We start from the raw sequence: 25851 nt of genomic DNA, 5'->3' as shown, positions 1-25851 counted from the left end.
ATTCTAAACTAGTTAAAACTAGGGCCTCGAAGATAAAAATGTGATACACTTCTATAAGCTACTGTGTTTTACCAAACTTTGTTCTCGCAAAATTTTCCCACATAACTTAATCGTCACAGTGTATAACAATTAATGACTAACACACCCGGTTAATTAACATATAATTAAACGAGTTTTAATTCATAAAGTGCCTTTTAACTGCAGTTAAACTGCGAAGATTCGTACTGAAGTGTATTATGGTGACTCATCCGGAAACTTGTACTTTACAAACTTTGTAGTTAGTTTTGTGATGTGAAAATGTTTAAAAGTTATTTATTAACGTTGTTTCTTTATGCTAGTGTTGAGTGTCAGTCGAATAAAGATCTGTATAATGGTCAAGTGAACAATGAATTTTATAGTTCGCGAGAACAAAGTTCTAGGTCTTCAAGACTTCCAAGCCCGGGAGATAGTGACTACAGGACCTATGTGTACAATAACAGGAGATATGGGACGGACCCCTCAAGATATAACCCATACAATCCTAATATAAACCAGCCCGGAGGGTTCCCGTACAATCCCATCAATACAAATCCTTTGGATGACCAGTTTAAGTATAATATTGTGAGTATGTCTCTAGTATTTTTGTATTCCAAATGATAACTAATATTATAAGAGGTTTTTTTTTCATGTGTTTGTAAAGACTTTGAAACTATTTTACTGATTTGAAAGTATCTTTCTTTGTTGTGAAGCTTCACTATACCCGGGTGACAGACTACATTTAAAGGTAGAGAATGCCTAAGGCATTACACCGCCACTGTATATTATATGTAAGAAAAATCGGTATAGAAAGAAGTTCCACTGGGGCATAAATACAAAATGAAACCCCAGGAAACATCGAGTAATACATATTCCAAAACATATAATAAGGTTAAAACACATGATAAGGACTCTTATTATAAGTTTCATAACCACATGGTACATTCAATTTCTTTTGTTTTGAAACAATGTCAGTCACATTACTAAGAATAAGTGATTCATCACATAAGGTATTGATAATAAAATAACAATCATGTGCAGAAAAAGGAATAACAAATATTATTTGGTATTGGCATACCATTGTTCTGTGCCTATTTGTAGATGTTAGGATAATCTGATTCAATGAATAAGTTTCTTTTTTATGTAAATATAGATTTAGTATACATTGAAATAATGTACAGTTTATTCTTAATCATATCTACAAATAATCATTTACTGCGGTGTCTTATACTTACTACTATTTCCGGGCAATTTATTTATCTTGAATTAGAATTTACCTGTTTATCCGCTGTCCTAATAAATGATTTTTTGTCATAATAACATACTAGATTTCACTAGCGCCCCTTTGGAAATACTGCCTGTGTCCGGATAAAATGTAGCCTATGTTACTTAGGGATAATGTAGCTTCCCTCCAGTGCAAGAATTTTCCAAATTAAAACATCAACCTTGCCAACTATGTTGGGGTTAGCGGTCTTTGATACATATATAATTTTCGTATTTATTTTATTACTAGCTTTCCGCCCGCGGCTTCGCCCGCGTGGAATTCGGTTCACCCCTCCCGCTGTGGGTTAGCAGCGGTGAGGGAGTGTCAGACTCTTACTGACTAAAATCGTCGTGTTCCGTCCTAGGCCTTTTATATACCAGGGCCGCGGTACCTCTTTCGAACAACCCGCAGCCGCGGCTGGCCCTGGCGCTACTGGGCCCCACTGATTTCAAAACAGACTAATTCGCGGCGAACCTTAACACCACGATACAGAAAAGCACAACGCCATCTATCGAGCTATCGGGAAGCTCGCGATTAAACAATGAGCTACAGGTTAAAGCGCGAGATATCATTGCACTTCTTACGTATCTTAAAAAAAACAACGTCACCACGTTTTAAAAAGCTATCATTCCACTTCTTATGTATTTTAAAAACACATCGTTACCACGTTTTAAAAACACCCAGCGCCATCTATCGCATACCTCAAGAACGAAATAACTTAACTAATACTTATACCAATTAGTAATTCGTTGAATTATAGTTAATTCAGGATAAGTAGATGTAAAAAAAACAGTTAAGACGATAAAACAAATCGTACGTCATCCCTCGGGAATTCCTCATTTTCGAGGATTCATTATCGTATCATTTAGCTTCTAAATTTATATGTTCATATTCGTTTGCAATATATAAGTAGATGTAAAAAAAACAGTTTAGACGATTAAACAAATTGTACATCATCCCTCGGGAATTCCTCATTTTCGGGGATTCATTATCGTATCATTTAGCTTCTAAATTTACATGTTTATATTCGTTTGCAATATATTACCTTGTTTTAAACGACACACAGCGCCATCTACAATCCATCCATCAAGCAAACAATATTTTTGTTTTCCCTCGGGAATATCTATTTTTTCGGGATAAAAAGTACCCTATTATTTAATCCGGACTTCTAACTTTACGTCTGCAAAATTTCAAAGCAATCGGTTCAGTAGTTACGGCGTGAAAGCGGAACAAACAAACAAACAAACAAACAAACTCACTTTCCGATTTATAATATTAGTAAGGATAGTAACATAATAACACACTCCTGATTAATCTATAATCTTCTTGTTTCAGAACCGAGATCCAAATAACCCAGATGCATTGTTTCCCGGAGTACTCGGGGGCTGGAGGGAGGACTTACAAGGAAGGGAGAGGAGGGACTCCCGGCAGCTGAAGAGAGATGTATTTGTTACTACTAACTATGGACAAGTGCAAGGGTTTAAGGTGTGTAAAACAACTGGTTTAAACAAATAATATTTTTACTTCTTTTATCTTTCCTTTATAATCATGCAAATCAAAGGAAATTTTAAGCTTGTAAAGACCCAAACTGTTCTGATTTTTTGTGTTACTAAAAATCAAACCCATTGGCATCTTTTATATTTGTGATGATGCAAAGCTAACTTTCTATTAAACATTATAACAGAGAATGATTGCCATACCATAACTTTCCATTGCATGTATATTACCCATTTGACATGGCCCACATTCAATAAACTTTATTACCCAATACATGATTATCTTCATTCAACAGGTGTATCTATATGATAATCCAGACCCAGACTCAGGGTACCGACCCTGGCTATCACCAGTGGAGAGGATACAAGGAGAAGTGTCAGTGTTCTTGGGCATACCTTATGCTAGACCACCTGTTTTGGAAGGTAGATTTAAGGTAAGTTGGTTCTGCCAATTTTTTGTATGCAAACTGGCTTACTTTTATTAATTGTGAAGGGTGCAGTTATGTGATGCAACCAGACTATCAGATATAATCCAGTGCTTAGCCAAGCTTGTTATACCAAGTTTTGATAGTTTGTTTGAGGACTACAAAAGTGTTGTTAATTCTTTTAGATGTTTGATTTTATATGTAAGTTAGGCATATTATGTTTAATAAAATTAGAGGCCACATCTTTAAAAATCTTGAACAAAGAAAACATCCGTTTTTAAATCTCAGTATCCATACCATCATTACCAAAGTATAAAATAATTACTAAGAGCACTCTAAAATCAACAGCCTCCGCGACAACACCCAGGCTGGCAGCTGATGCAGGCAGTAGACTGGGGTCCCGCCTGTCCACAGCCCGTGCGCTTCACTGGAGCCACTAAAGGCATTAGAGATATGGACGAAGATTGTTTGTACTTGAACATATTCTCTCCTAATGTAAGTTATTTTTATGTTATTCATTTTAATGATGATCTTTTAAATATGGGTTAGATACTAAATATTAGGGCTTACTTATTTTAAAATATGAAAAAAAAGTAACAATAACATCATCAATAGATATGTATGTGTATGTGATTACCTGCTATTTTCATGTCAGATATACCAAAGGGGTACTTTTCAATAACATTATTCCCTTGGCATGTTTTCATACATCATCATCATCATCATCTCAGCCCAGTTTTCATACATGAAAACAGAGAATTTAACAATGTTACTGGCAAATAAAGGTTTCATATATAATCTAAATAAGCACAAACATTGCAACTAAATACATACATTATGTAGGTACATTAACACAAAAAGCCGCCACTAGCGAGGACGCCGTGTGACAGATACATATTGTTGATATTGCTAAACAGTTGCTGCTGTCCCTAGCGAATATTTGCAAATAGCCTTGATGATTATGTACCTGCATAACATAATTTATATAAAGAGTATCTAAAATTACGACTAAGCTTGAAACGCTGGCTTATTCTACTCTCCTGGAAAAGTATCACACACAAATAATTGATTAGTTACGTGTGTAAAAATAATTACAACGCCCAAACAAAATATTATTATGCAACAACTGCGAAAGTGGCGTTTTACGCATTTGTTTTGCATTTGCAAACATGGTGTATTGTTTCACATGGAACTGTCTTTTCAGTAATCCTTCCAAGAGTACCCATAGAATGTACCCAATATACCCTATTTCTTCTTTTCTATACTTCAAATTCAATATATCTTAATCTCTGCATTTCCATGCCGTCAAGAAAGATAGACCATTTCGCCTAAACGCAAAACCGCTGACCCGTCAGTGGGCAACGACAAACAGACATCATATTGTCCAAATGATCATTATCAATATTGTTTCACTGCATTAAATATTCGGGGCTCTATTGTTTGTGGTTATTGCTCGTTCAATGGGCTATTTAACATATAAATTACTAGCTTTTGCCCGCGACTTCGATCGCGTGGAATAGTGACTTCCAGCAGATTTTTGATTTGACCAATAGATGGCGCTGTATGTCAGGATTAAATTTCATTTTTGTAATAAAAACTATCCTATGTCCTTTCTCAAGTTCCAAACTATGTCTGTACCAAATTTCATAAAAATCGGTTCAGTGGTTTAGGCGTGAAGAAAAGACAGACAGACAGACAGACAGACAGTCAGACAGACAGAGTTACTTTCGCATTTATAATATTAGTTTGGATTACTAGCGACGGACCGGCTTTGCACAACAAATAAGTTCAGTAGTTCCGGAGCCTTTCCGATTCAAACTAACAAATAATCAAATCTTTCCTATTAGCGCAGTTGATTTGCCCTTAGGTAGTATTTCAGACGCACCTTAAAAAGCATAGCCTGTGATTTCAAATACTTAAACCAAATCAAATTATACATCCAAGGAGCTGACTAATGCGTCCAATTAATACGTTCACTGAGAATTTTCTGCAAAATGAAATAAACCTTACTGCCATTGCAATAAAGGTCGTAATAAAAATCTGCGGCTCTTCAATGTCGTTGTCCTAAATTGACTTTAATTCTCAGATTAGAAGCGCATTAATTAATTAAGTATTGTAGGTAGTATTGTGTGTATTTCAGGTAGGTTTTACACTCTGTATATTATGAGCCCTTAATACAACATATCTACAAGCTATTGTTGAATATATGTGTTATTTTGCAATTTATTTTATGTATGGTTTGGACATGGTCCCCAAACACCAAAAAAATGCTTATTAAAAGGTATGATAACGTTATTTCTCCCATTTCTAACATCAGACAGAAGCCGGCTCCACAGCACAGCGCTACCCAGTCATGGTGTACATTCATGGCGGGCAGTACACCTCCGGGGCATCGAACCTGTTCCCCGCGCATATGATGGCCGCCTTCTACAATGTTATTGTGGTCTCTATCAACTATAGACTCGGGGCTCTTGGTAAGTGAACGTTTAAAAGGATAATAATTTCTGTACAGTCAATTTCTCTATGCCCAATAAGTTACAAGTATGCAATTCGTTTCACATCATCCTACGAGCCTTTTCCCAATCATGTTGGGGTCGGTTTCCAGTCGCAATTCGTTTCACATAAAACTGAAAATAGGTAGCAGCATGTAACAATAAGTGCAGTTCTGTTATTGTGTTAGAAACCCCGGGGACGAGTGGTACCAGACGCTACAAATACCAAAAACCGCGACCGATGCCATCTAGCGCAAATCCTTTGTAACTTCTATATTTCTGATACTTATACTTGCTCCAGTGAAGTCTGCAAAATTAACCTGGCATGATGACGATATTTTTGGGCGTAATGCTCGACATATATCTAATTAGTGTCTACTTCTTGTACAACGACCTTCTTCTTTTCTCCAGGTTTCCTCTCAACCGGCGACGAGAACTCCCCCGGCAACTACGGCATCCTCGACCAAGCGATGGCTCTCCGCTGGGTGTACGACAACATCACGCCATTCAACGGTGACCGCTCATCCATCACGCTGTTCGGGCCAGGAGCCGGAGCTGCCTCCGCTGGTCTGCTGGCTATAGCTCCTCAAACTAGGGATATTGTCACTAGAGTTATTGCTCAGGTCAGTTTGGCAGATTAGAAGATTTTTTCGAGATAAGGTCATGACTAAGGTATAGCCGCATAGGTCGGTCCATAATCGATTTAAACAAAGCTTGGCGTGATCGGTCCATGGATTGGTAACCATGTTGTGATAAATTCACATAAATTGGTTCCGGTTGACATTTGAATCTTTGGCAGTCTTTACGGAAGCCAGAAAGTCGGATAACCAGATTTACGGGTTCAAGATTTCAGATAGCCGGTCGATCCATGTTAAATTCTGGTACTCAGATGTATCCAGAAGACTCATATCCCTATCCCTTCATATTTTGGGAGAAGGCAAGATATTATGATTGGTCAGAAGATTTATCATTTCCTATCATATTTCTTCCAGAGTGGCTCAGCCCTAGCAGACTGGGCGATGATAGAAGACAAGTTCAGGGTACAGAACACGTCGCTGGTGTTTGGGCGGCTGCTGGGCTGTCCCATCGACTCCTCGTGGAAGCTCGTCAACTGTCTCCGGCAGGGAAGGAGCTTCTATGAGCTGGGGAATGCTGAGTTTCAGGTATGAACACATACATATGAACCTTAACTCGTTGATATAAGGTGTAAATTCCCACAACCACTTGTAGGCTTCTTTATCAAGCTACAGTCTTCCAAATAATTATAAACCTTAACTCCATGCTATAAGGTGTAAATTCCCACAGCCGCACGTCGGCTTCATGCCATGGGGTCCGGTGTTAGAGAACAACTTCACGTTCCCCGGGGACGAGTGGTACGACGGGTGACGCGAGCGGGACTGGCACTTCCTTCATACCATGCTAGAGAAACATAGTCTAAATTGCCTTATCCTTTCAAATATCAACCTCAACTCCATTATATAAGGTCTAAATTCCCACAGCCACTCGTAGGTTACATTGTCATGTCGAAGGAGTTCTTAGCTGCCATCGTTTCAAATAAATATGAACCTTAACTCTATGATATAAGGTGTAAATTGCCACAACCACTCGTAGGCTTCTTTGTCAAGCTACAGAACTTCAGTCTTCCAAAGAAATATGAGCCCTAACGCCTTTACTTATGATCTAAATTCCCTCAGCCGCACGTAGGCTTCATGCCGTGGGGTCCAGTACTAGAGAACAACTTCACGTTCCCCGGAGACGAGTGGTACGACGGGTGGCGGGAGAGGGACTGGCACTTCCTGCATACCATGCCGGAGGAACTTATCAAGCTGAGGCAGTTTAACCCTTCCCTGAGGTACATGACGGGAGTCACCACGCAGGAAGCGGCTTATTATTTGTGTAAGTCGAAAAAGTTTATATTTTTAATGAAAATGCTTTTAAACTTCCCTTGTTCCTTCTTACAAAATCTGTAATCGTCTGAAGCATCCTCGATTATTTTGTGTTCTCTACTTTTGGAAAGTTTATTACAAGTATTAACCAAAGTTTTGTACTTGTTATTTCGTTCTCAACAATATCGCGACCACCTGGTGACGAACCCATCCGACAAATTATTTTTTGTGGATGATTATCAGCCACAAAAAGGTTTTTAAAACAAACGCATTTTTCTAGAGCTCACAAATGTTAAAATGTAATATTTTTTTCAGACTCTTATTAATAAAATCTACTGCAACTGTAACCTCTAAATCTTTACATTCCAGATACGAACAACTCCTTAGCTCCTAACTACGAGATATCAGAACCTTGGTTCAACCAGAAGGTCTCCGAGCTGGTACAAAGGTACAACTACACATTGAACCCTAGAGGAGTGTACGAGGCTATCCGGTACATGTACACTTATCACCCGGAACCGCATAACGTCAGTGCTATTAGAGACCAGTATATACATGTGAGTATGTTGTATAATTAGAATTGTTGTTTCTATGTCTTTCTTTTCCACATAAATTAACAATTTTTTAATGTTAATTAAAAAAATTTTTACTGTTTTAACCAGGTACAGGTCAGTTGAACTGTTTAAAATGTTTTTTTTTCATTAACATTAATTTTTTTTTTTTTTTTTTTTTTTTTTTTTACACCACCTTACATCTACCCTTACAGGACTTGCCTAATGCGGCAGATGGGTTCTTTGGATTTATTCTAAACTAAACTAAAAAACACATACATCACAAATCAACATATACAAACAATTGTTAATTTATGTGGAAAAGAAAGACATAGAAACAACATACCGACCTTTTCTAGCCTTTGCATATCATTCATGTCACGTACACTCATACCCCGTGTTACTAATGGCCTACATTTAACAGCAAATCTATACTTATATCGTAAAACGAATATGAAAAAATATGATAATTTATTTATCGAGTAACGCTGTAAGGCTATTTTTCTCCGGGTGCACGAAGTAGTCCCACGGAACCCGGTGTAAATCCACAGTCGGAAGCTTATAAAATTATAAAGAGATTATATAATTAAATTGTGCTTTGTGACATATCCTGCATTTAAATAGCAATTAAACTGTAACACAAAATAACTTCAAACTAAAATAAACAAACCTTTTACAGCTACTCTCAGATTTCCTATACCGGGCACCAACAGACAAGATGGTGAAACTTCTTCTAGAACAAAACGTGCCCGTCTATATGTATGTTCTCAACACCACCGTCGAAGCCTTCAGGTGGCCCGAATGGAGAAGATATGCTCATGATACGGAACATTACTTCTTGACTGGGGCACCCTTCATGGACCAGGAGTTCTTCCCGGTGAAGCAGAGGATTGACAATCAGGTGTGGACGAACAATGATAGGAATATGAGCCATTTCTTTATGAAGACTTATGCTGATTTTGCTAGGTTTGGGTGAGTGGATATTTCGTATTTTAGTAACTAACAGAGATAATCAACAAAGATTCAGTGCTACTTTCTTATGTTTATTTTTTGTAAATGGATCATTGCCAGTATGTCCCCTCTCGTCTATGCGTTAGTCCTAAAACTACTAAAATTAAGTGTTATTTTTTTTTTGCTGCACACAGATGACATTTTGATAAAGATTTATCAAAATATAATATTTTAGCATCAAATATTGAGATAACTTTTTATGGCTCAGCTATGAGATTCAAATGATTCAATCGATTTTTATTTGTGTCTGTGGCAGCAATAAGTTATCTTAAACTAAAATAATCACAATTTACATGAATAAAACTAGTTTTTAACGTTTTCATCACGAAACACTCCAACATTACTCAATTCAAACATTATCCCCCTACAAATAACACCCCCTATCTTCCAGCAACCCCACCCGGTCTCGGATCCTAGGCCTCCACTTCGAAGTAGCCCAAGCAGGTCAACTGCGCTACCTGAACCTCAACACGACGTACAACTCCAGCATACAGCTGAACTACAGGCAGACTGAACTCGCCTTCTGGACTATGTACCTGCCCACTGTTATAGGCAGGCTTGTGCCCACATACCCGCCTATTACTGAGGTAATGTAAAATAGAGCATGTAATATTAGACTACATAAACTTGTGCTTGGTTTGTGCAGGAATATCTCAAAATTTATAAGTTTGACCGCTTACATTAGTTGTATTCCTACTTAGAGAATAGTGCAAGTTTCATTGAAATCGGTCACCGACGCTGGTGGATTGATCCGCGCGAAAACCAGAGATGAAGTAGTACGAGATTGTAAATATAAAACAAAATATTATTTTAATGACCCCTCGAAAACACTCCAACAATTGATTCTTAGAACTTTAAAAAAATTAAAGATCTGTTTAATCTACAGCAGTCAAAAATGTCCTGAAACTTGGCCTTACATTAAAGCCTCTATATCATTTAATTACGTACTTGTGTTTATCTTTAAAATCGCATTTTAAAACATTGTCAATAATGTGCAATTCTCTTCTTCTTAACAGTATTGGTGGGAACCAAAGCAGCCTCTACAAATCGCGTTCTGGTCCGTTTCAAGCGCTTGCCTGGTACTCATTGTACTATTAGTCGTTTGCTGTATGTTGTGGCGAAACGCTAAAAGGTATGGTCATTGAAAAAATAGCGTAAATATATTAAATCATACATTTTTTGGATATTGTAAAAATTACGAACGGTAAAAAATGAAACTGGGTTATTTTTTACAAATGAATCTGGGTCAGTTCATAAATTGAAAATAATAAACAATCCTATATTTAATAAATCCTAATTACTAACCATTATTAACTACATATCAATGAAATGGTATTTCATCATACTAACAATGTGTAAAATCCTTTTTAACAGGGCTATCCCACCAAAATGGAAAATGGTACCGGCAGTGTAGGTGAAACTAACATACGATTAATGCTTGTAGACGCTTTATTGAGACAGTTCATAATATGATAGTGTAATTTTGAAATAATGTGTAAACTAAAGTTTAATATTTTTGACAACAGAACTATAGGCATAATTTATATATAACCGACTTCCCAAAAAGAAGGAAGTTATCAATTCGGATGGTTGTATTTTTTGTACATACATAGTTTGAACTGTCTCAAACACGCTTGTAGGAATGTCTGTTGTTTTTACGTACTTGTTTTTTGTGTCTGCAAAATACATATATTGGGATGATAAGGATTTTTTATACACATACACATACATTTTGTGATGACTTGCAGAATGCTTATAGTTCGGCCATTCAGAGAATGCGTTCCTGACACGTCGCGATTGAACTGACGACGTAATAACATTCATTGATTATTGATATAATAATGTTGTTTTAATGCTCCTCAATTGTTAAAACGGTAAACAACCAGCAAAAATATTTTTATCGTAACTGCAACGCCATTGCAAAGTTACGTCGTCAGTTCAATCGCGACGTGTCAGGAACGCATTCTCTGAATGGCCGAACTATAGTTGATATTATTTTAAAAAATACCTATTTAATTTTTAATTTGGATTAAGCCAAGCCAGCAAAATCAACATTATTTAACAAAATATTACAGGGAAACAGACCGTTATTACGACGGGGATATATTCATGGTGCCGGAAGTGGAAGAGAGCGGCATAGACAACAACACGCGGTCCAGAGACAACATCTACGAGTATAGAGACGTGCCCATCAAGAAACCTCATACGCCACAACCTATTAGTAGGACTGTGAGTTATTTAATTATTTATTTAAGTTTTTATAAGTAAGATCCAGAATATTCAGTAGTTAATGGAGATGTAATTACGTTAATGTGTAATTAATTTCGAAAAATCAAACTTTTTATTTTGTACGACACCAGAAGTGAATTATGCGCTTCACAAAATATAAATTTTCAATTCACGTTGTTCCATTTGTTTAACAGACATTTTTTGTATAATTGTTTTGTAAGAGGTTTCAGGTATGTACCTATAGTTCGGCCATTCAGAGAATGCGTTCCTGACACGTCGCGATTGAACTGACGACGTAACTTTGCAATGGCGTTGCAGTTACGATAAAAATATTTTTGCTGGTTGTTTACCGTTTTAACAATTGAGGAGCATTAAAACAACATTATTATATCAATAATCAATGAATGTTATAATTTTGTGCCAAACTGAGTGTCAAATAACTTGGTAAACAATATTTTTCTAAATCTATACTGCGCTATTACAAGGTTATGTCAGCGGTTTATATTTTGTAGTGCTGTGCTAAAAATAACAGGCAAGTATCGTAATCTGTTCTTATACAGTTATAATATAAAATAATACGTTTTGATTTTCTTTTTAAGAATTGGAAAATAATGGACTATAAGACTTAATTATAACTTTTATGAAATATAAAAATAAAACTATGACCAAACCGCATTTTTATACTTAGATTAAAAATGGTAACCCCAAATGGCGTTATGGGCCGCCATTTTGTGACGCTAAAACAGTCGTCCGTTGTCGTTTCGTGCGCATAGACCACGTTTTTCAAGTGTTTTCGATCTGTTTTTATTTGATTACCCGGCTTTTGTTAGACCGAGATATCAGGATTGATTCTGTTATTGATAATAATATAATTATACATGTAGGCGAAGATGATGATGAAGACACCACCTCCTCAAGCAAATCGGAGTCTGATTAATATTCTGTTCGCACATTCAATTCAATGTACTTGTAACAAAGAATAAATAAAACAATTTTATTATATGAATATTACCTTTTTTTGGTTTCCACTTAAATAACTAAAATATAAAACAAATGATTCCGCCAATTTAAAACGAAAATAATCTTAAAATAATGCGGCGGTTCATTTTGAAGGAACGGTAACGAACTCAGTGTTATGTTGTGCCCATCACTAGTCGTGACTAACTGATAGGTGTCAGGAACGCATTCTCTGAACGGCCGAAGTATAAATATTAATCTTTTTAATAATATTAACATTTTTTTTTAATAATCTAATATTTAAAAATATAAATGATATGTTGAAAGATAAATAAATGCATTTAACATTAAACCATGACAGAATTTATTTTTAATGCAAGACCTACAATACTTACCAAATAACTTAAATTTAACCTCAATTTCTCATCCCATTCCCAGATAAGTCAACCAGCGACGCTGCAATCGTCCCGGCCTCCCTCAGAAGCGTCGACGGGCTCCGCGCTCTCGCTCAGGGACTCCGTGTCCCGCGTCCCCGAGCCGCTGCCCCGGGCCAGGTCTAGGACTCAGATCGTACATGGCATACCACAGACTACTGTTTAGAATAGAGGACTAGTGATGGTAAGATTTATTTTTATCGATATCGATAAATGTTGTTTATGTAACATCGATCTCTGACACTAATATGAATTGAAAATGGCAGCTATAATGTAACTTGGTACACGAGATGTATGCACGATTGAATTGATAGCTTCCTTCTTTTTGGGAAGACAGTTTTGTGTGTGCCTTTATTGGTAAATAAAATGTTCCGAGACGTATCTTATCGTATTTGAGTGTGGCCTTATTCTTTAGGTATATCTATAGTTATAATGTGTGAACCGACATTATCCATTATTATATTTTTACAGAGTTTAAGTTACAAATCATTCCGTCGATGCAACAAAGTTGCCATGTATACAAATTCTACGTAAGATTGTGTATTTTATAGTTTTTTAGTTTATATTATTTTGACATTCCTGACCACCGTAATGTTCAAGACACTAATTAAAGTTATTTTAAGATTAATTAAGAATTAGCAGCTTTAAAATTTTATAACAAAAAATATAATACAATCATTAAGTATTAGAAATATGAAGCAGCTTTTTCTATTTTATGTATATCTATTTTTCACAGTATTTATACAAATTAAAAATATAATTGCTTTTTACAGTATTTGAAGTATTTAATATAAATATACACCAATAATGTATATTGCTTGAAGCACTATGATACATATGTATTTGTATTGTTTTTGATACATTTGAAGTAAGTAGAAATTTAAATATAGATTGCACAAGTTTACCCTAAAATAATGAACACTTCCTACAATTTCTATCTAAGATGCCATTTACCACATTTCATGTAGACTGAATTAATTTAAGTCAATATACTTACATACTTTGTCTGAATAGGTTGTGTTCTACTTGCAAAACAAAATAAACTTAAAAATTTATTATTTAATGAAAGATTTCGCTACAATTCGAACAAATTTCTTAATGCTGGTTAGTTTTATGACCAGCGCGATACATTGTTACCTTAAAGGTGTAAATTATTATTTTATTTCCTTTATACATATAAGTATTTTGTATTAAGTCATTATTAAGATACATGTTTTGTATTAAAATAAGGTGGATACTGCACAGTTTTACACAGAGGCAGTAAATAGTACATACTTACAGTACAAATATGTACGATATGTTCAAAGATACAAACATCCGAATTGAGACTCAACTGTTTTGAAAGTCGGTTAGAACTATGGGCATTTCGTTTTAAATTTTTCATGTTGCTAAATACTAACTACTAACTTCTATACATATAATCATATATTTTTAACACCTTCGATTTCTCAAAATATACATATTCTTACTATAATGTAAAAGCTGCAGTATCACCTTTAAATATAATTAGCAATAAGTATAAATGTTTGTGATTGTATTGTCCGTCCATCTCCAAGTGCAATTGTCTACTTATGTGCCTCGATCTTAAGGTTTTTGATACTAAATATATTTATTATAATTAAGTATGTATTAACATGGCACCGAACGAATAATGCTGTGTATAAATTGAAATAAAATTAATGAAATAATGCAAAAAATGCTTTATTTTTTATTTTCGTCAATATGGTTAACATGATTTTATAATACCATTCAAATAAAATACTCCTTTTGAATCAACATTTAGCTAATAAACAAACTTGATATGACTTGTTATTTTAAAAATGCTGTTAAAACTGCAATCATACCAATGACTTAATCAATTAAATTCATTTTAAGCAGCAGTTTATTTATTCAATATACACATATTTGTATAGAAAGTTCTATCAAGCTTGTTTATGTTTAGTTAAATGGCTATTCATACGGAGTATATTCTACCACTATCATATCAAGTCTTTAAAAAGAATCTCACTCAATCAAAACAACCATAAATACCATCACCAATCTTGATATCCCATCACAACTTCATCATCTACCCATGATGATGATGATGATGGTAATCACATGTACACACTTCAGGTAGCTCTTTAGCCGTGTAAGGCGCGAAGCACACGGGGCCGCAGACCAGCTTGGCTTCTCTGCTGCCGTGAGGTATCAGCCGCCCCGGCCGTTGTGTTAAGTCTACTATGTAGTTCGTTCGGAGTAGACCAGCTGGGTATTTCTGTTCTATGGCTGGGTCGTCTTCCTGGAGATAAAATTGTAGAAATAGGTACCTTTTTGTTAAACAGAATGGCCTGGTATTTAAAAGGGAAGATATTTTTTAGTTTTGGTAAAGAAATTGTCTAATAAAGCTTAGCTGGCAAGTTATATAGTCAGTTAGATTCAGCTTCAAATATCTGTGATATTACATAGCACCTACCTACTATAAACCACCTCACCTCGTTCGTATACCATATGATTATACCAAATATTAAAGAAATCAATCTAACCGGATCCAGTTCAGGTACCGCGATCTCGCACCAGACATAAGCGCTGGAACACCTGTACAGTGCGCAGGGCAGGCCCACGCGGTCAGCCAACACCTTGAAGAGAAGGGCCCGTTCTAACGCTCCCCCACACTTCACGAAACCAAGCCCTATGACGGGAGATGACAGGTCGGCCTGGGGAAGATATTTGGTGGTGTAAGGGAGATGATAAAAACAAGTATGAGGTTTTCGTTGTAGGCATGTGGTGTTGTAAGACCTAAATTGCCAGGTAAGGTAAGGCCTTTTTACTTTGGCAAAGTGCGGTCTAATGAATCTTTACTTAGCTTAATTACTCAAACTGTCGAATATTTTGCCCCAAGGATTACACAGATTTCAACCTGCTAAACTCGAAGCTGCCAACGTTTTCGTCAAGTCGTTACATCTGATAAACAACATGGTACAATAATTCGGACACAAAAATCGAAACGTAATCATAGACGCTTGACGTAATTAATATTTTCTCCCAATGCACAAAAGAGTCTTCCTTTAAGGTTTTCTACCAGATTCTTGTGTGTTACTTATCCCAAGGGTCCTTATTCCTCTAGCAGGTGAACTTACCATCAAGTCAGCCAAATGCAAGTCAACGCTAGGCATGGAGCAGTCCCGCTCCTGCGTGAGGCCGCTCATCTGTTCGGCGACGTACTCCGCCAATAGCTGCGCCTTGTTCTTCAGCGATGATGATACTTCTTCACATTTCTCGCGGTATCTAAACAAGAGTATGGCAATAACGTGGCATTATGCATAAGGAACTAGACTCTAGATGCATAATTTAGGTAAGTAGGTAGGTTAACGTAGATATACCAAGCCTTTTTGTAGGTACCTTAACGAGACCAGGCTTATCGATTTAATCATGACATTTCTGAATGACAATAATTTACTAAACACACAATTTGGCTACAATCAAAAGAGCATAGGTATTGACAGATAAATTAAGAAAACTTTCTCTTACCTCACTTCATAATGTGCATCTTCTATTTCGTAGTAATGCAAAGACTTGGCTCTGAAACAAAGAAAGCCTTTTCCGTCACTATTTCTTTACCACAGAGCGTACAGAAACTTTAATAGACAAATCAATAATAACTGCTTACGGGTCCCCAAGCCACAGCCTTAGCTTCAAGAGATACTCCCTCAAGTTGTGATCATCTGGCACTGCCGGGAACCGCATCTTACTCGATGTCGTCACCGCTAGCGTCGACTGAGACGGTTGGTCTGATGCAGAAAGTGGATAAAGAAGGCAAGTTAATGTGCCATAGGTAATCCTTAGATAGGTTCTTGTACTATGTGAAAGTAATTTAACTCTGTTTATATCTGTTTCAAAATAAGTGAATGAGTAGGATCAAATTTTATTTGAAATATTTTGAATCATGGGAATATTCGATCTCAATAAACCCACTAGAAAGGCACTGTATTCTTGATCCTATTTTTTTAAACTAGCTGTGTTATTATATAGGTAACACAAAATACCTATTGTTTTATGTGCATTATACATTCTGATGATGTACATAAAACAATATGATATAATGATGATGATTCAGAACAACATGACACATGGAACAACATGGAATTCATCATGACGATGGCGGACGACATAAAATTTTTCGAGAACATTATTCTGTATACTTTGTTTTTTAACGACGTCAAAAATCATCAAATGACCCCTCACGCTGTGGGTTAGCAGCGGTGAGGGAGTGTAGTCAGACTCTTACTGACTAAAAACCGTTGTGTTCCGTCATAGGCCTTTTATGTACCAGGGCCGCGGTATCTCTTTCGAACAACCCACAGCCCCGGCAGGCCTTGGCCCTGCTGGGCCCCGCTGATTATTCTGTATACTCACGAGGACTCCTAATATCCAGCCCGGAGCCGGCATCATGAGGCGGCTGCTGAAACATGCACAGGAACACCGGGTTCCGTGGCTTCTTGGACTGAGTCATCACTGTCTGGAGGCTCGGGAACCGCTCGCCCATTCGCTTCATGCAGTAGAAACCCTCCTGGGTTATGGGAAATAAATAAGGTTTTAATTAGGAACTATCTACTTCTTAAAGGAGACGAGGCGTAAAATGCTGTTAGGTATGCAGGATAATAATTTAATAATTTGATAAAATAGTATTTTATTAATTAAATAATTATAATAATTTGATAGTTTTCGATGGATTGCCATTTAGAGGAATGGGAGTGTTCTTCCAGACTTCCAACTTTGTGAAAGCTTCTTGAACCCACAAAGTGATTTCGCCTCGGCCCAGGAATCGAACGCGGGACGTAGCCCAGTGTTTATCAGTCGCGATTGCAACCCATGCATCCAATGGAGCATTTAGATTAGAAAAAAAAAAGTTACTTCAGTCAAAATTATAAAGTTCTTAAGTCGACCGCCAGAGGGCGCTTTTGCTCCAAGTTTTAGTAAATTTTAACCAACTTCAAAAAAGGATGTTCTCTATATGTAACGTTTTTACCTGAGTAAAGTCATTGATGTCCAGTCTGCCGGTATAGGCCAGCTTAGCGGAGGGGTGGTGACGGAAGATGGCTTCCAGTGCCGCCTCCCACGCGCTCACTACATAGCGCGCTTGCTTGTTTTCCACCATACTGGAAAACAATGAAATATAGGTCGGTAACATTACTGTTATCCCGTGTAAAGCCGGAGCGGGTCGCTAGTCTATATCTATACTAATATTATAAAGAGGAAAAATTTGTTTGTTTGTTTGGTTGTAATGAATAGGCTCAAAAACTACTGGACCGTTTTTTAAATTTCTTCCACCATTCGAAAGCTACATTATCCACATAGGCTATATTTTATCCCGGTACGGACAGTAGTTACCACGGGACGCGGGTAAAACCGCGGGAAAACGGCTAGTACAAAATAAAACGATAAGGTTTTACGGTTCACCGACAACACAATTGTCAGCAATTTTCGAAGAAAATAAGTAGGTACATAGTTGTTTTAAGAAAAACGGACGTTTATGTTTTTGGTGAACCCGTAATTCGTTTAAATACTTACTAATGTATAGTTCCAAGATCCAGATAAACATCAGCTCCCTCATCGGTAACGCTAGCAGCTATTACCGTGCACAACGCCGTGCGCAGACCAATGTGCTGAATCTGTAAGTTCTTTGATACCACCTGGAAAGTTAACTGTGTTGAACAATTTGGCGTGGAGGGCTGACTTTTAGGTAATTATAAACGTTCTGTCCATAAGAGAGGTAATAGTTGTGCAAATATAATTATAAAGTGAATCTGTCTGCTCAAAATAATATATGTTTTTTTTTACGTCTGTTCGTGCTATAGGTAGGGTCGCGGCGCCCGGCTCAAATATAGTAAATCTAGTATTATTTACGACACTGCACAGAAATAAAAATAAAATAATTAAGTAAATAAAATATGCTGATTGCTGTGAGTACTATCCCACCCAAAACAAAAATGTGAAAGGCTGCCAAGTTCGATAATATGGGAATATTTCGCCTATAAAAGAAGTGAGATCTGAATAAGTACCAAGTTCCATACACATACCTCAGTTAAAAATAGTTACTTTTTAATGATGTTACTAACTTGACAAGTTTTCACACACCTTGTTATAAACCTACTAAATGCAATGAATCAAGTATATAATTTTCTATTAAATCTTGCCAAGTAACATCATTAAAAATTAACTATTTTTAACTGAGGTATGTGTATGGAACTTGGTACTTATTCAGATCTCACTTCTTTTATAGGCGAAGTATTCCCATATTATCGAACTTGGCAGCCTTTCACATTTTTGTTTTGGGTGGGATTTCATTTATTTTTGTAAGGTTGTTTATTTATTTATTTTTTCTTATGATTAAGTTAGTTAAGGAAATGTTTCATCTATACTATCTTTCAGATTTTTGAATATGCACTATGCTTCTTACAAAGAAATTAACTAGATTAACTAAATGGACTAGATTTACCAACTGACTGACATGACATGTCACCATATATTATGTTCGTGGATCAAACTTACACATTCGTTATTTTCGTAAGTGACTCACACTTGGCCGTGTTCAGATTTTTACTTTACTTTGACTAAATACAAACCTTTCTAACGAATTTCAAATCGATACGACCATTTGAAGATATATTATATATGTATAACTAGCTTCTGCCAGCGGTTTCACCCGCATCCCGTGGGAACTACTTCCCGTACCGGGATAAAAAGTAGCCTATAGCCTTCCTCGATAAATGGGCTATCTAACACTAAAAGAAATTTTCAAATCGGACCAGTAGTTCCTGAGAATATAGATAAATTTAGTTCGTTTTAGTTCCTTAGGGGTATAAATTTACATCGGGTATAAATTTACACCTTCATTATTTTGAAACTGACTCACACTTGGCCATTTTCAGATTTTTCCCTTTACCTTGACATAAAGACCTACCTCCATGCCAAATTTCAAGTTAATACGACCGTTGGAAGTGGTCTAGGTTTTTTATGAGTGAGTGAGTCAGTCAGTCAGTGAGTGTATAGTAAAAATAGCTATTTTCTGACGTCAATATCTCAAGACCTACAATAGGTATATTAATGAAATTTTGTATTTTAGATAAGTGAGGGGGTCTCAACAGATACTATAAATTTGATATGCATAAATAAAATAGATTTTGAGTTATAGGGGGTCGAATTTGGCCCGAAATGGTTCGTGTAATATAACCCACGGCCGGTGTGTCGCTTTTTTTTGCTCGAACTTGGCGGACACACTGCCGTGTGTCTAGATATGAAAATTGTATTGAGAATGATTTTAATATTAGTGAGATGAAACCCAGCCATGAGCCAATGTAGTCGAAAGCAGTTTTCAGTTTTATAAGCCCCGTATAAATACAGAGCATTCAAAAAATATTATAGACTCATTTGAGTGTTCCCCTCCACGGAAATCTTTAGTAAAAGGCGAAAGATTTATGCGTTTTGAAGGGAAACCAGAGTTAGCGTGAACAAGTGGCTCGGCCGTTATACGTGTCGCGCGGTAACGAAACCATAGCGCGATCTAACTCGACGCCAACGCCATCTAGAGAGCACGAGGTAAAACTTTGACGACATAATTTCGACATAGAAACGATTTAATGAATAATTATTATTATACGTAGGTATTCTTGTTATGTAAAATTATAAATATTGTCAAAGTGTATTGGAACTAGTTAATAGGGTTTCACCCGGGGGTCACCGTTTCCAACCTTAACGGATTGCTTTGATAACTTAGCGAATTTTATGTCATATTTCTAATATTTCCTGCTCTAAATACATGCCTGCTACATATATGTATATGGTCGCCTCCAACAGGTATCTGTGGAGATCTAAGGGGGAGGCCTATGTTCAGCAGTGGGCGTCCTATGGCTGAGATGATAATGATGCTGATGACATTTAGATTAGATATTTATGGCTTCTCTAATACTAACTTCTTCGCCTTTCTTGGCTGTGAACAAGTCTCGGGCTGCTTCCTCCGACATCAAACCAGTGAGCACGGTACACGTCATTATCTTCAGATTGGTGTCCGTGCGCTGAAATTAATAAAATATATTTTTGGAAATTACTTTTTACGGTGAAATCAATAAAATAAAATATAATAATAATTTAGAAATTGGACTAATTTATTGATTTCTGACACGTGACTATTAGACATTTAAATGAAACTACTTTTACGGATTTTATCCGTTATGCTCGTGGGGGTTCCGAAACGTCGGGTTTAAATAATTACCTATTAACGTAAAAGTAGTTTAACTTAATGGAATAATTAATAAAGATAAATAAGAGGTTGCTTTTTCATTAATTACTTTATTAACGGCCCTATATCTAGTAGAGCAGTAGAGCAGAGTACTCCATGAGATGATGAGATGTACTCTGCAATAGATAAACTCTCCATGATAAATGAGCTATCTAAAACTGAGAGAACTTTACAAATCGGCCCAGTAATTCCTGAGATTAGCGCGTTCAAGCAAACAAACAAACTTTTTAGCCTTATAATATGAATATAGTTATTTTAGTAAGTGGAAGTTGTCACCTGCATTATTCCCATCAACTCAGACATAAAGTCTCCGTTGAGCATGGCCTTCGTGCTCACGTGGTAATTCTGTAAGTTTATGTAACACTGCACTGCTAAACGTTGAGCTTCAATCGGGGTCTCCTTGTCTGAAAATAAGAGATATTCTTAACTCGGTCCTTTAATCGTAACTTTAAACTTCAACTTTTATTTACCCTACTAAAATCATAAATGCGAAAGGTTGTAAAGATGTAAGTACATACCTATGTATGAGGGTATGCATGTTACTCTTGTACGCAGAAACTGCTGAATGCATTTTGATGAAAGTTACTGCTTTCGCATTAACTCAGCTTATATGTATAAGAGAATAGAATAATAGACTACTTATTACCCATGTGTAAGAATTAGTTAAAAAATATAGTACCTACACGGGTGAGACCGTGAGAAACAACTAGTATCTGTTCAATAAATAGATAGAGCTTTACTAACACTTTTTATTAATATTCCTTAATGAAGAAAATGTCTTCGGTTCGATGACTGTGAAAGCAGCCTTCGGTATGATGCGGCAGAGTTCAAGTAGCGCACGCAACGCGTTTATCCTCACGTAGAACCACACTGCTGCGTCGTCGCCAAGGATAGCTAGGATAATAAAATAGTTAAAGCAAAAAAGAAGCTCTGGATATCTTTATTTAAATATTATATAATTATGAGCAGTACCAACAGATTGAAAGGGGAAATGTATAAAGTGAAATGATGTTTCCTTGCGAGACGTATTGTCAACGCATTTATTTATCAGCAGTTCTTATAATGTTTGATTATTTCGATGCTCATTATTTTATTAAGTACCGCATGCGTTTGATTATTCTTTTGATATTAATTATTGGTTACTTTCAATCGATCGACGAAGCGTTTGAGTAAAGTTTTACCTCGTGCTCTCTAGATGGCGTTGGCGTCGAGATAGATCGCGCTATGGTTTCGTTACCGCGCGACACGTATAAGGTCCGAGCGACTTTGTTCACGCTAACTCTGGTTTCCCTTCAAAACGCATAAATCTTTCGCCTTTTACTAAAGATTTCCGTGGAGGGGAACACTCAAATGAGTCTATAATATTTTTTGAATGCCCAGTATTTATACAAGGCTTAGAATTGTGAAAATTAATGTCATTATATTAATATGCCTTGAAATTAAGCGCGTAAGCATCAAATTACTCGTCGTGGTATGCGAATGATACAGTTTAGAACAATCTATTACAAAATTGGGTGATCTGAAGAAATCTCGTAATTAGCCAAATATGGGCACAATTTATTTGAGGGTTTAATGTAAGTTTTTAAATAAAAATATCGTACCACACAATGCTTCTATAATGTTGGTATCAGACATGCGCACGGCTGAAGGCAACAGTTTCGTCATGTTGGCGACACCCATGGCTGCATCAGCTAGCAGTTCCACGTTAGAACTCAGGAGTTGGTGGCAGAAGATCAGGTCGGTGTCCGTGTCGAAAAGCGCCTGGAAATGCAATGATATTAGTACTTGTAATAAGTAGGTTGATGTTTAAACTGAGCGAAATATTTTAAAACTAGACTATTAATTGTGTAGGTATCGTTTTAATCTGAGTTTTTAATGCTCCGGATGTTTACATAATATTCTTGCCTAAACAGGTTTTTTTTTTTCTGGGGGTGCGTTTATCCCTAACAAGTGGATGCTTATACATACATACATATTATGAAATGCCTTTATAAGAACAACAAAGGAATGTTCTGATTACATTGATAGGAAAAGAATAATACAATGCTGCGAAAGGATGCTTTTCTTTGTACATTTGGTCAAATTTCGGCGGTTAAAAAGTACTTATAATCTTTTACGTAGGTGTTGCAATAATCTAATGCAACTTTTTCAAGTATCTAATAATCAACGCATTTTACTTTTACATTTTGCACTTTTTATCATTAAACTTAACACACCAACTAAAATTCCTACTCACATCTCTCCCATTAGAAGTGAAAGACATTTTAGTCAGCACCGCCAGACAGTGAGGCTTCATAGCCGGCAGTGCCATCTCGAGGTAAGCCAGGAGTCGCAGTATACACCCCGACTGGTACAGGTGTGACGCATTCTCTTCCGTCTCCACGTAGTTGCGGAGTACGCCGAGAACTAGCGTGTGGACATCGCGGAATTCGTAGGACTGGGGATATTGGGAGATGGTAAAAATATAGTGTTTTATTTCTTGGTTAGATGTTTTTCTATGGTTTCTTTTATTGGTAAGCAAATAAAGTGGTGTATGGATGTTTGTTTATGACTCAAAAACAAACATGAAAATATTGAAAAAAAAAATACAAATTCAAGTTACTGTTGCATTTGTGACTTTACCAATAAAGTCAGTAGACCATCTATGTGTATTTAGTACTAGCCGTTTTCCCGCGGTTTCACCCGCGTCCCGTGGTAACTACTACCCGTACCGGGATAAAATATAGTCTATGTTACTCGTGGATAATGTAGCTTTAGAATGGTGAAAGAATTTTTAAAAACTGTCCAGTAGCTTTCGAGCCTATTCATTACAACCAAACAAACAAACAAAGTTTTCCTCTTTATAATATTAGTATAGAAGTATAGATAATGAATGATCTAGCTAGAACATCATTTACCTTATACTCACCTCAAGTATATCACAAAGATCCAAAACTCCAGTGGAAGCTCTAAAAGTCTTCTGCACGACCTGGTCCTTGTACCTGCAGATCAGCTGGTCAACAGTCCTCAGAGCCGCGTGCTGTATGGCCAGGAATTTGCTCTGCATCAGCGCCAGGAGTGACGGCCAGCTGAACTGGGCGTTCTTCGTAACTTCAGCCGCGCAGACCGGGTCTGCTAGGAGATTGCTTAAAGTCTTGAAGGGTGATAAGAATTTTTTATGTTTATTAGTAAGAATAAGAATAATTTATTGTTTTGAAATTACAAAGTAAGAAATGGGATGATATTGAAAATATTTCTTTTCAACGAGAACCGGTATTTTACTTTGAAATTATGTCTATTCTACCTTAAAATCGACTGTTTGTTTCAGATATGATGACGAGAAAGTCTCTCGAGTAAGGTCTATGGAAGTCGTATTTTTAACAGAAATGACGACTAAACAGGATATTTGTGTTATACCTACAGTCAAGGTTTACCTGTAGGCAGTTCTTCTGGACATCAGGGTCTAAGCTGTTCTTCATCCTGGCAAACAGACTGCTTAATATATTAGCTGATACTAGTTGTTCACACCCCAATGGTTCTCTTGTTAGCTCCGACAGAACTAAAGACGCGAATTCTAGAACGAAAACGTCTTCCATCTGTAGGACGAAAAGTTTGTTGAAAGTAGATAAGGTTCTTCTAAGGTAAGAAGGTATGTCAGGTGAACCAATATTTGGAATGGACATGGAAACTTCACTGTCTATGTACCCGCCATAACAACAGCAGCGCAAATTCTTAACACGTTGAAAATCGAGTAAGTAGGTACTTACTTAGTATTTGTTTTATTTTTGAATGTGCACTGTTTTTGTCATTGGGAATGCTGGAAGGCGCTTGGTGTGAAATAATAAGAGGATCCGACCGGCTCCGATCGCGTACTTTTTCTCGGTCTTGCAGATGTTTGGCTCCGAATGCATCTAACGCAGCCAATCGAAGCCGATCGGAGCCGATTCCGGTCTGTGTGAAAAGAAAAATGCGCGCCGATGCTCTCCGAGCCGGTCTGTGTGAACGGACCCTAATGTATTAATTTCTATAGATACAATTTTTATCGATCAATCATGTACGTAATTTGCGTAGGTACACCTACGTATGTAATGATAGCTATTGTTTTATACTGTTCTGCGTATTTATGTACCTTAACAAGCATATAGGCAATCTTTCTCAGATTCTGAGAGTTTGCCAACACCTGCTCCGGGCCTCGCGGCAGCTGACAGAGTTGTGCCAGTGCCTTCAGAGCGAACCTTCGGATGTTCAGCTCAGGGTGTTCGACATGGAGTAGGATGTACTTGATGGCGTCGAGGTTGAAGAGGATGATACGGTTCTGTATGTCTTGGGCTGCGAACTTTGTTATTGCTCTGAGGGTCTGGGAAATAAAAGTTTTAGTTGACTACGTATGTCCATCTTTTAATATCATTCATAAAGAATAATCCTTGTAAAAAGTTACCAGTTGGCAAAGGCAGGCGTATGCGTGTTTTTGTTACTTACTTTCATTAGTTACTATTTAGATAAAACCTGGAGAGGATGTAGTCTTGTAATGAAAAAAAAATACTCTACTCTAGATACGTTGCTCTGCTATGAGCAGAGTGAGACTAGTTTCAACGTATCTATCCTACGTAAGAACCTACGAAGGCAAACTTGTATTGACCAGGTTAACTGGCAATTCCACTAGATTACCAAACAAATCCCAAGTAGGTACCTGGCATAGTATCTCAGGTTCCTCCGACTCGAGCAATAAGATCGAAGTGTGTGCACTCTCCGGAGAGATAGTATACGGATGGAAAGTATTGTCTTTCTTCTCAGCAGAGCGGTTCTCTCTCTCCTTTTGCAAAGGTTTCGCCAT

General features: G+C 36.8%; 2 protein-coding genes and 2 non-coding genes across 4 annotated transcripts; 2 read left to right on the top strand and 2 right to left on the bottom strand.

Moving 5' to 3' along the window:
• The first annotated feature begins 7 nt into the window (after positions 1-7).
• On the top strand, positions 8-14457 carry LOC124630990 (cholinesterase). The gene is made up of 14 exons (XM_047165059.1): positions 8-600; positions 2615-2764; positions 3072-3209; positions 3549-3695; positions 5518-5674; positions 6104-6315; positions 6685-6855; positions 7387-7588; positions 7948-8135; positions 8809-9101; positions 9532-9727; positions 10157-10272; positions 11216-11369; positions 12765-14457. Exons 1-14 carry the CDS (start codon positions 298-300, stop codon positions 12924-12926), a joined length of 2589 nt encoding a protein of 862 aa, XP_047021015.1. The 5' UTR covers positions 8-297; the 3' UTR covers positions 12927-14457.
• Positions 14446-25851, bottom strand: LOC124630998 (armadillo repeat-containing protein 3). Its single transcript, XM_047165073.1, has 17 exons — positions 25708-25851; positions 25147-25374; positions 24452-24613; positions 23947-24171; positions 23275-23475; positions 22640-22799; positions 21783-21932; positions 21315-21442; positions 20713-20814; positions 18311-18432; positions 17769-17898; positions 17156-17309; positions 16410-16530; positions 16271-16321; positions 15880-16027; positions 15286-15456; positions 14446-15041 (listed from the first exon to the last, which is right to left on the bottom strand). Exons 1-17 carry the CDS (start codon positions 25849-25851, stop codon positions 14829-14831), a joined length of 2610 nt encoding a protein of 869 aa, XP_047021029.1. The 3' UTR covers positions 14446-14828.
• On the bottom strand, positions 20126-20244 carry LOC124635594. Its single transcript, XR_006985033.1, has one exon. It is a non-coding gene; the product is annotated as a U5 spliceosomal RNA (small nuclear RNA).
• On the top strand, positions 22315-22433 carry LOC124635600. Its single transcript, XR_006985036.1, has one exon. It is a non-coding gene; the product is annotated as a U5 spliceosomal RNA (small nuclear RNA).

The sequence above is a fragment of the Helicoverpa zea genome, chromosome 1 (genome assembly GCF_022581195.2).
Source record: "Helicoverpa zea isolate HzStark_Cry1AcR chromosome 1, ilHelZeax1.1, whole genome shotgun sequence".
Classification (NCBI taxonomy): Eukaryota; Metazoa; Arthropoda; class Insecta; order Lepidoptera; family Noctuidae; genus Helicoverpa; species Helicoverpa zea.
Note: the sequence above shows the minus strand (reverse complement) of the source record. Positions and strands in the feature narration are given on the sequence as shown.

Bases quoted from the DNA above. Each gene is read 5' to 3' on its own strand.
- LOC124630998 (XM_047165073.1), bottom strand. From the start codon at position 25,851: ATGGCGAAACCTTTGCAAAAGGAGAGAGAGAACCGCTCTGCTGAGAAG. The intron at 16,322-16,409 runs GTAAGCAGTTAT...TCTTTGTTTCAG, and splicing joins AGGCTGTGGCTTGGGGACCC to AGCCAAGTCTTTGCATTACT. The intron at 15,457-15,879 runs GTAAGTTCACCT...TATCTTCCCCAG, and splicing joins TGCATTTGGCTGACTTGATG to GCCGACCTGTCATCTCCCGT.
- LOC124630990 (XM_047165059.1), top strand. From the start codon at position 298: ATGTTTAAAAGTTATTTATTAACGTTGTTTCTTTATGCTAGTGTTGAG. The intron at 601-2,614 runs GTGAGTATGTCT...TTCTTGTTTCAG, and splicing joins ACCAGTTTAAGTATAATATT to AACCGAGATCCAAATAACCC. The intron at 2,765-3,071 runs GTGTGTAAAACA...TTCATTCAACAG, and splicing joins GACAAGTGCAAGGGTTTAAG to GTGTATCTATATGATAATCC.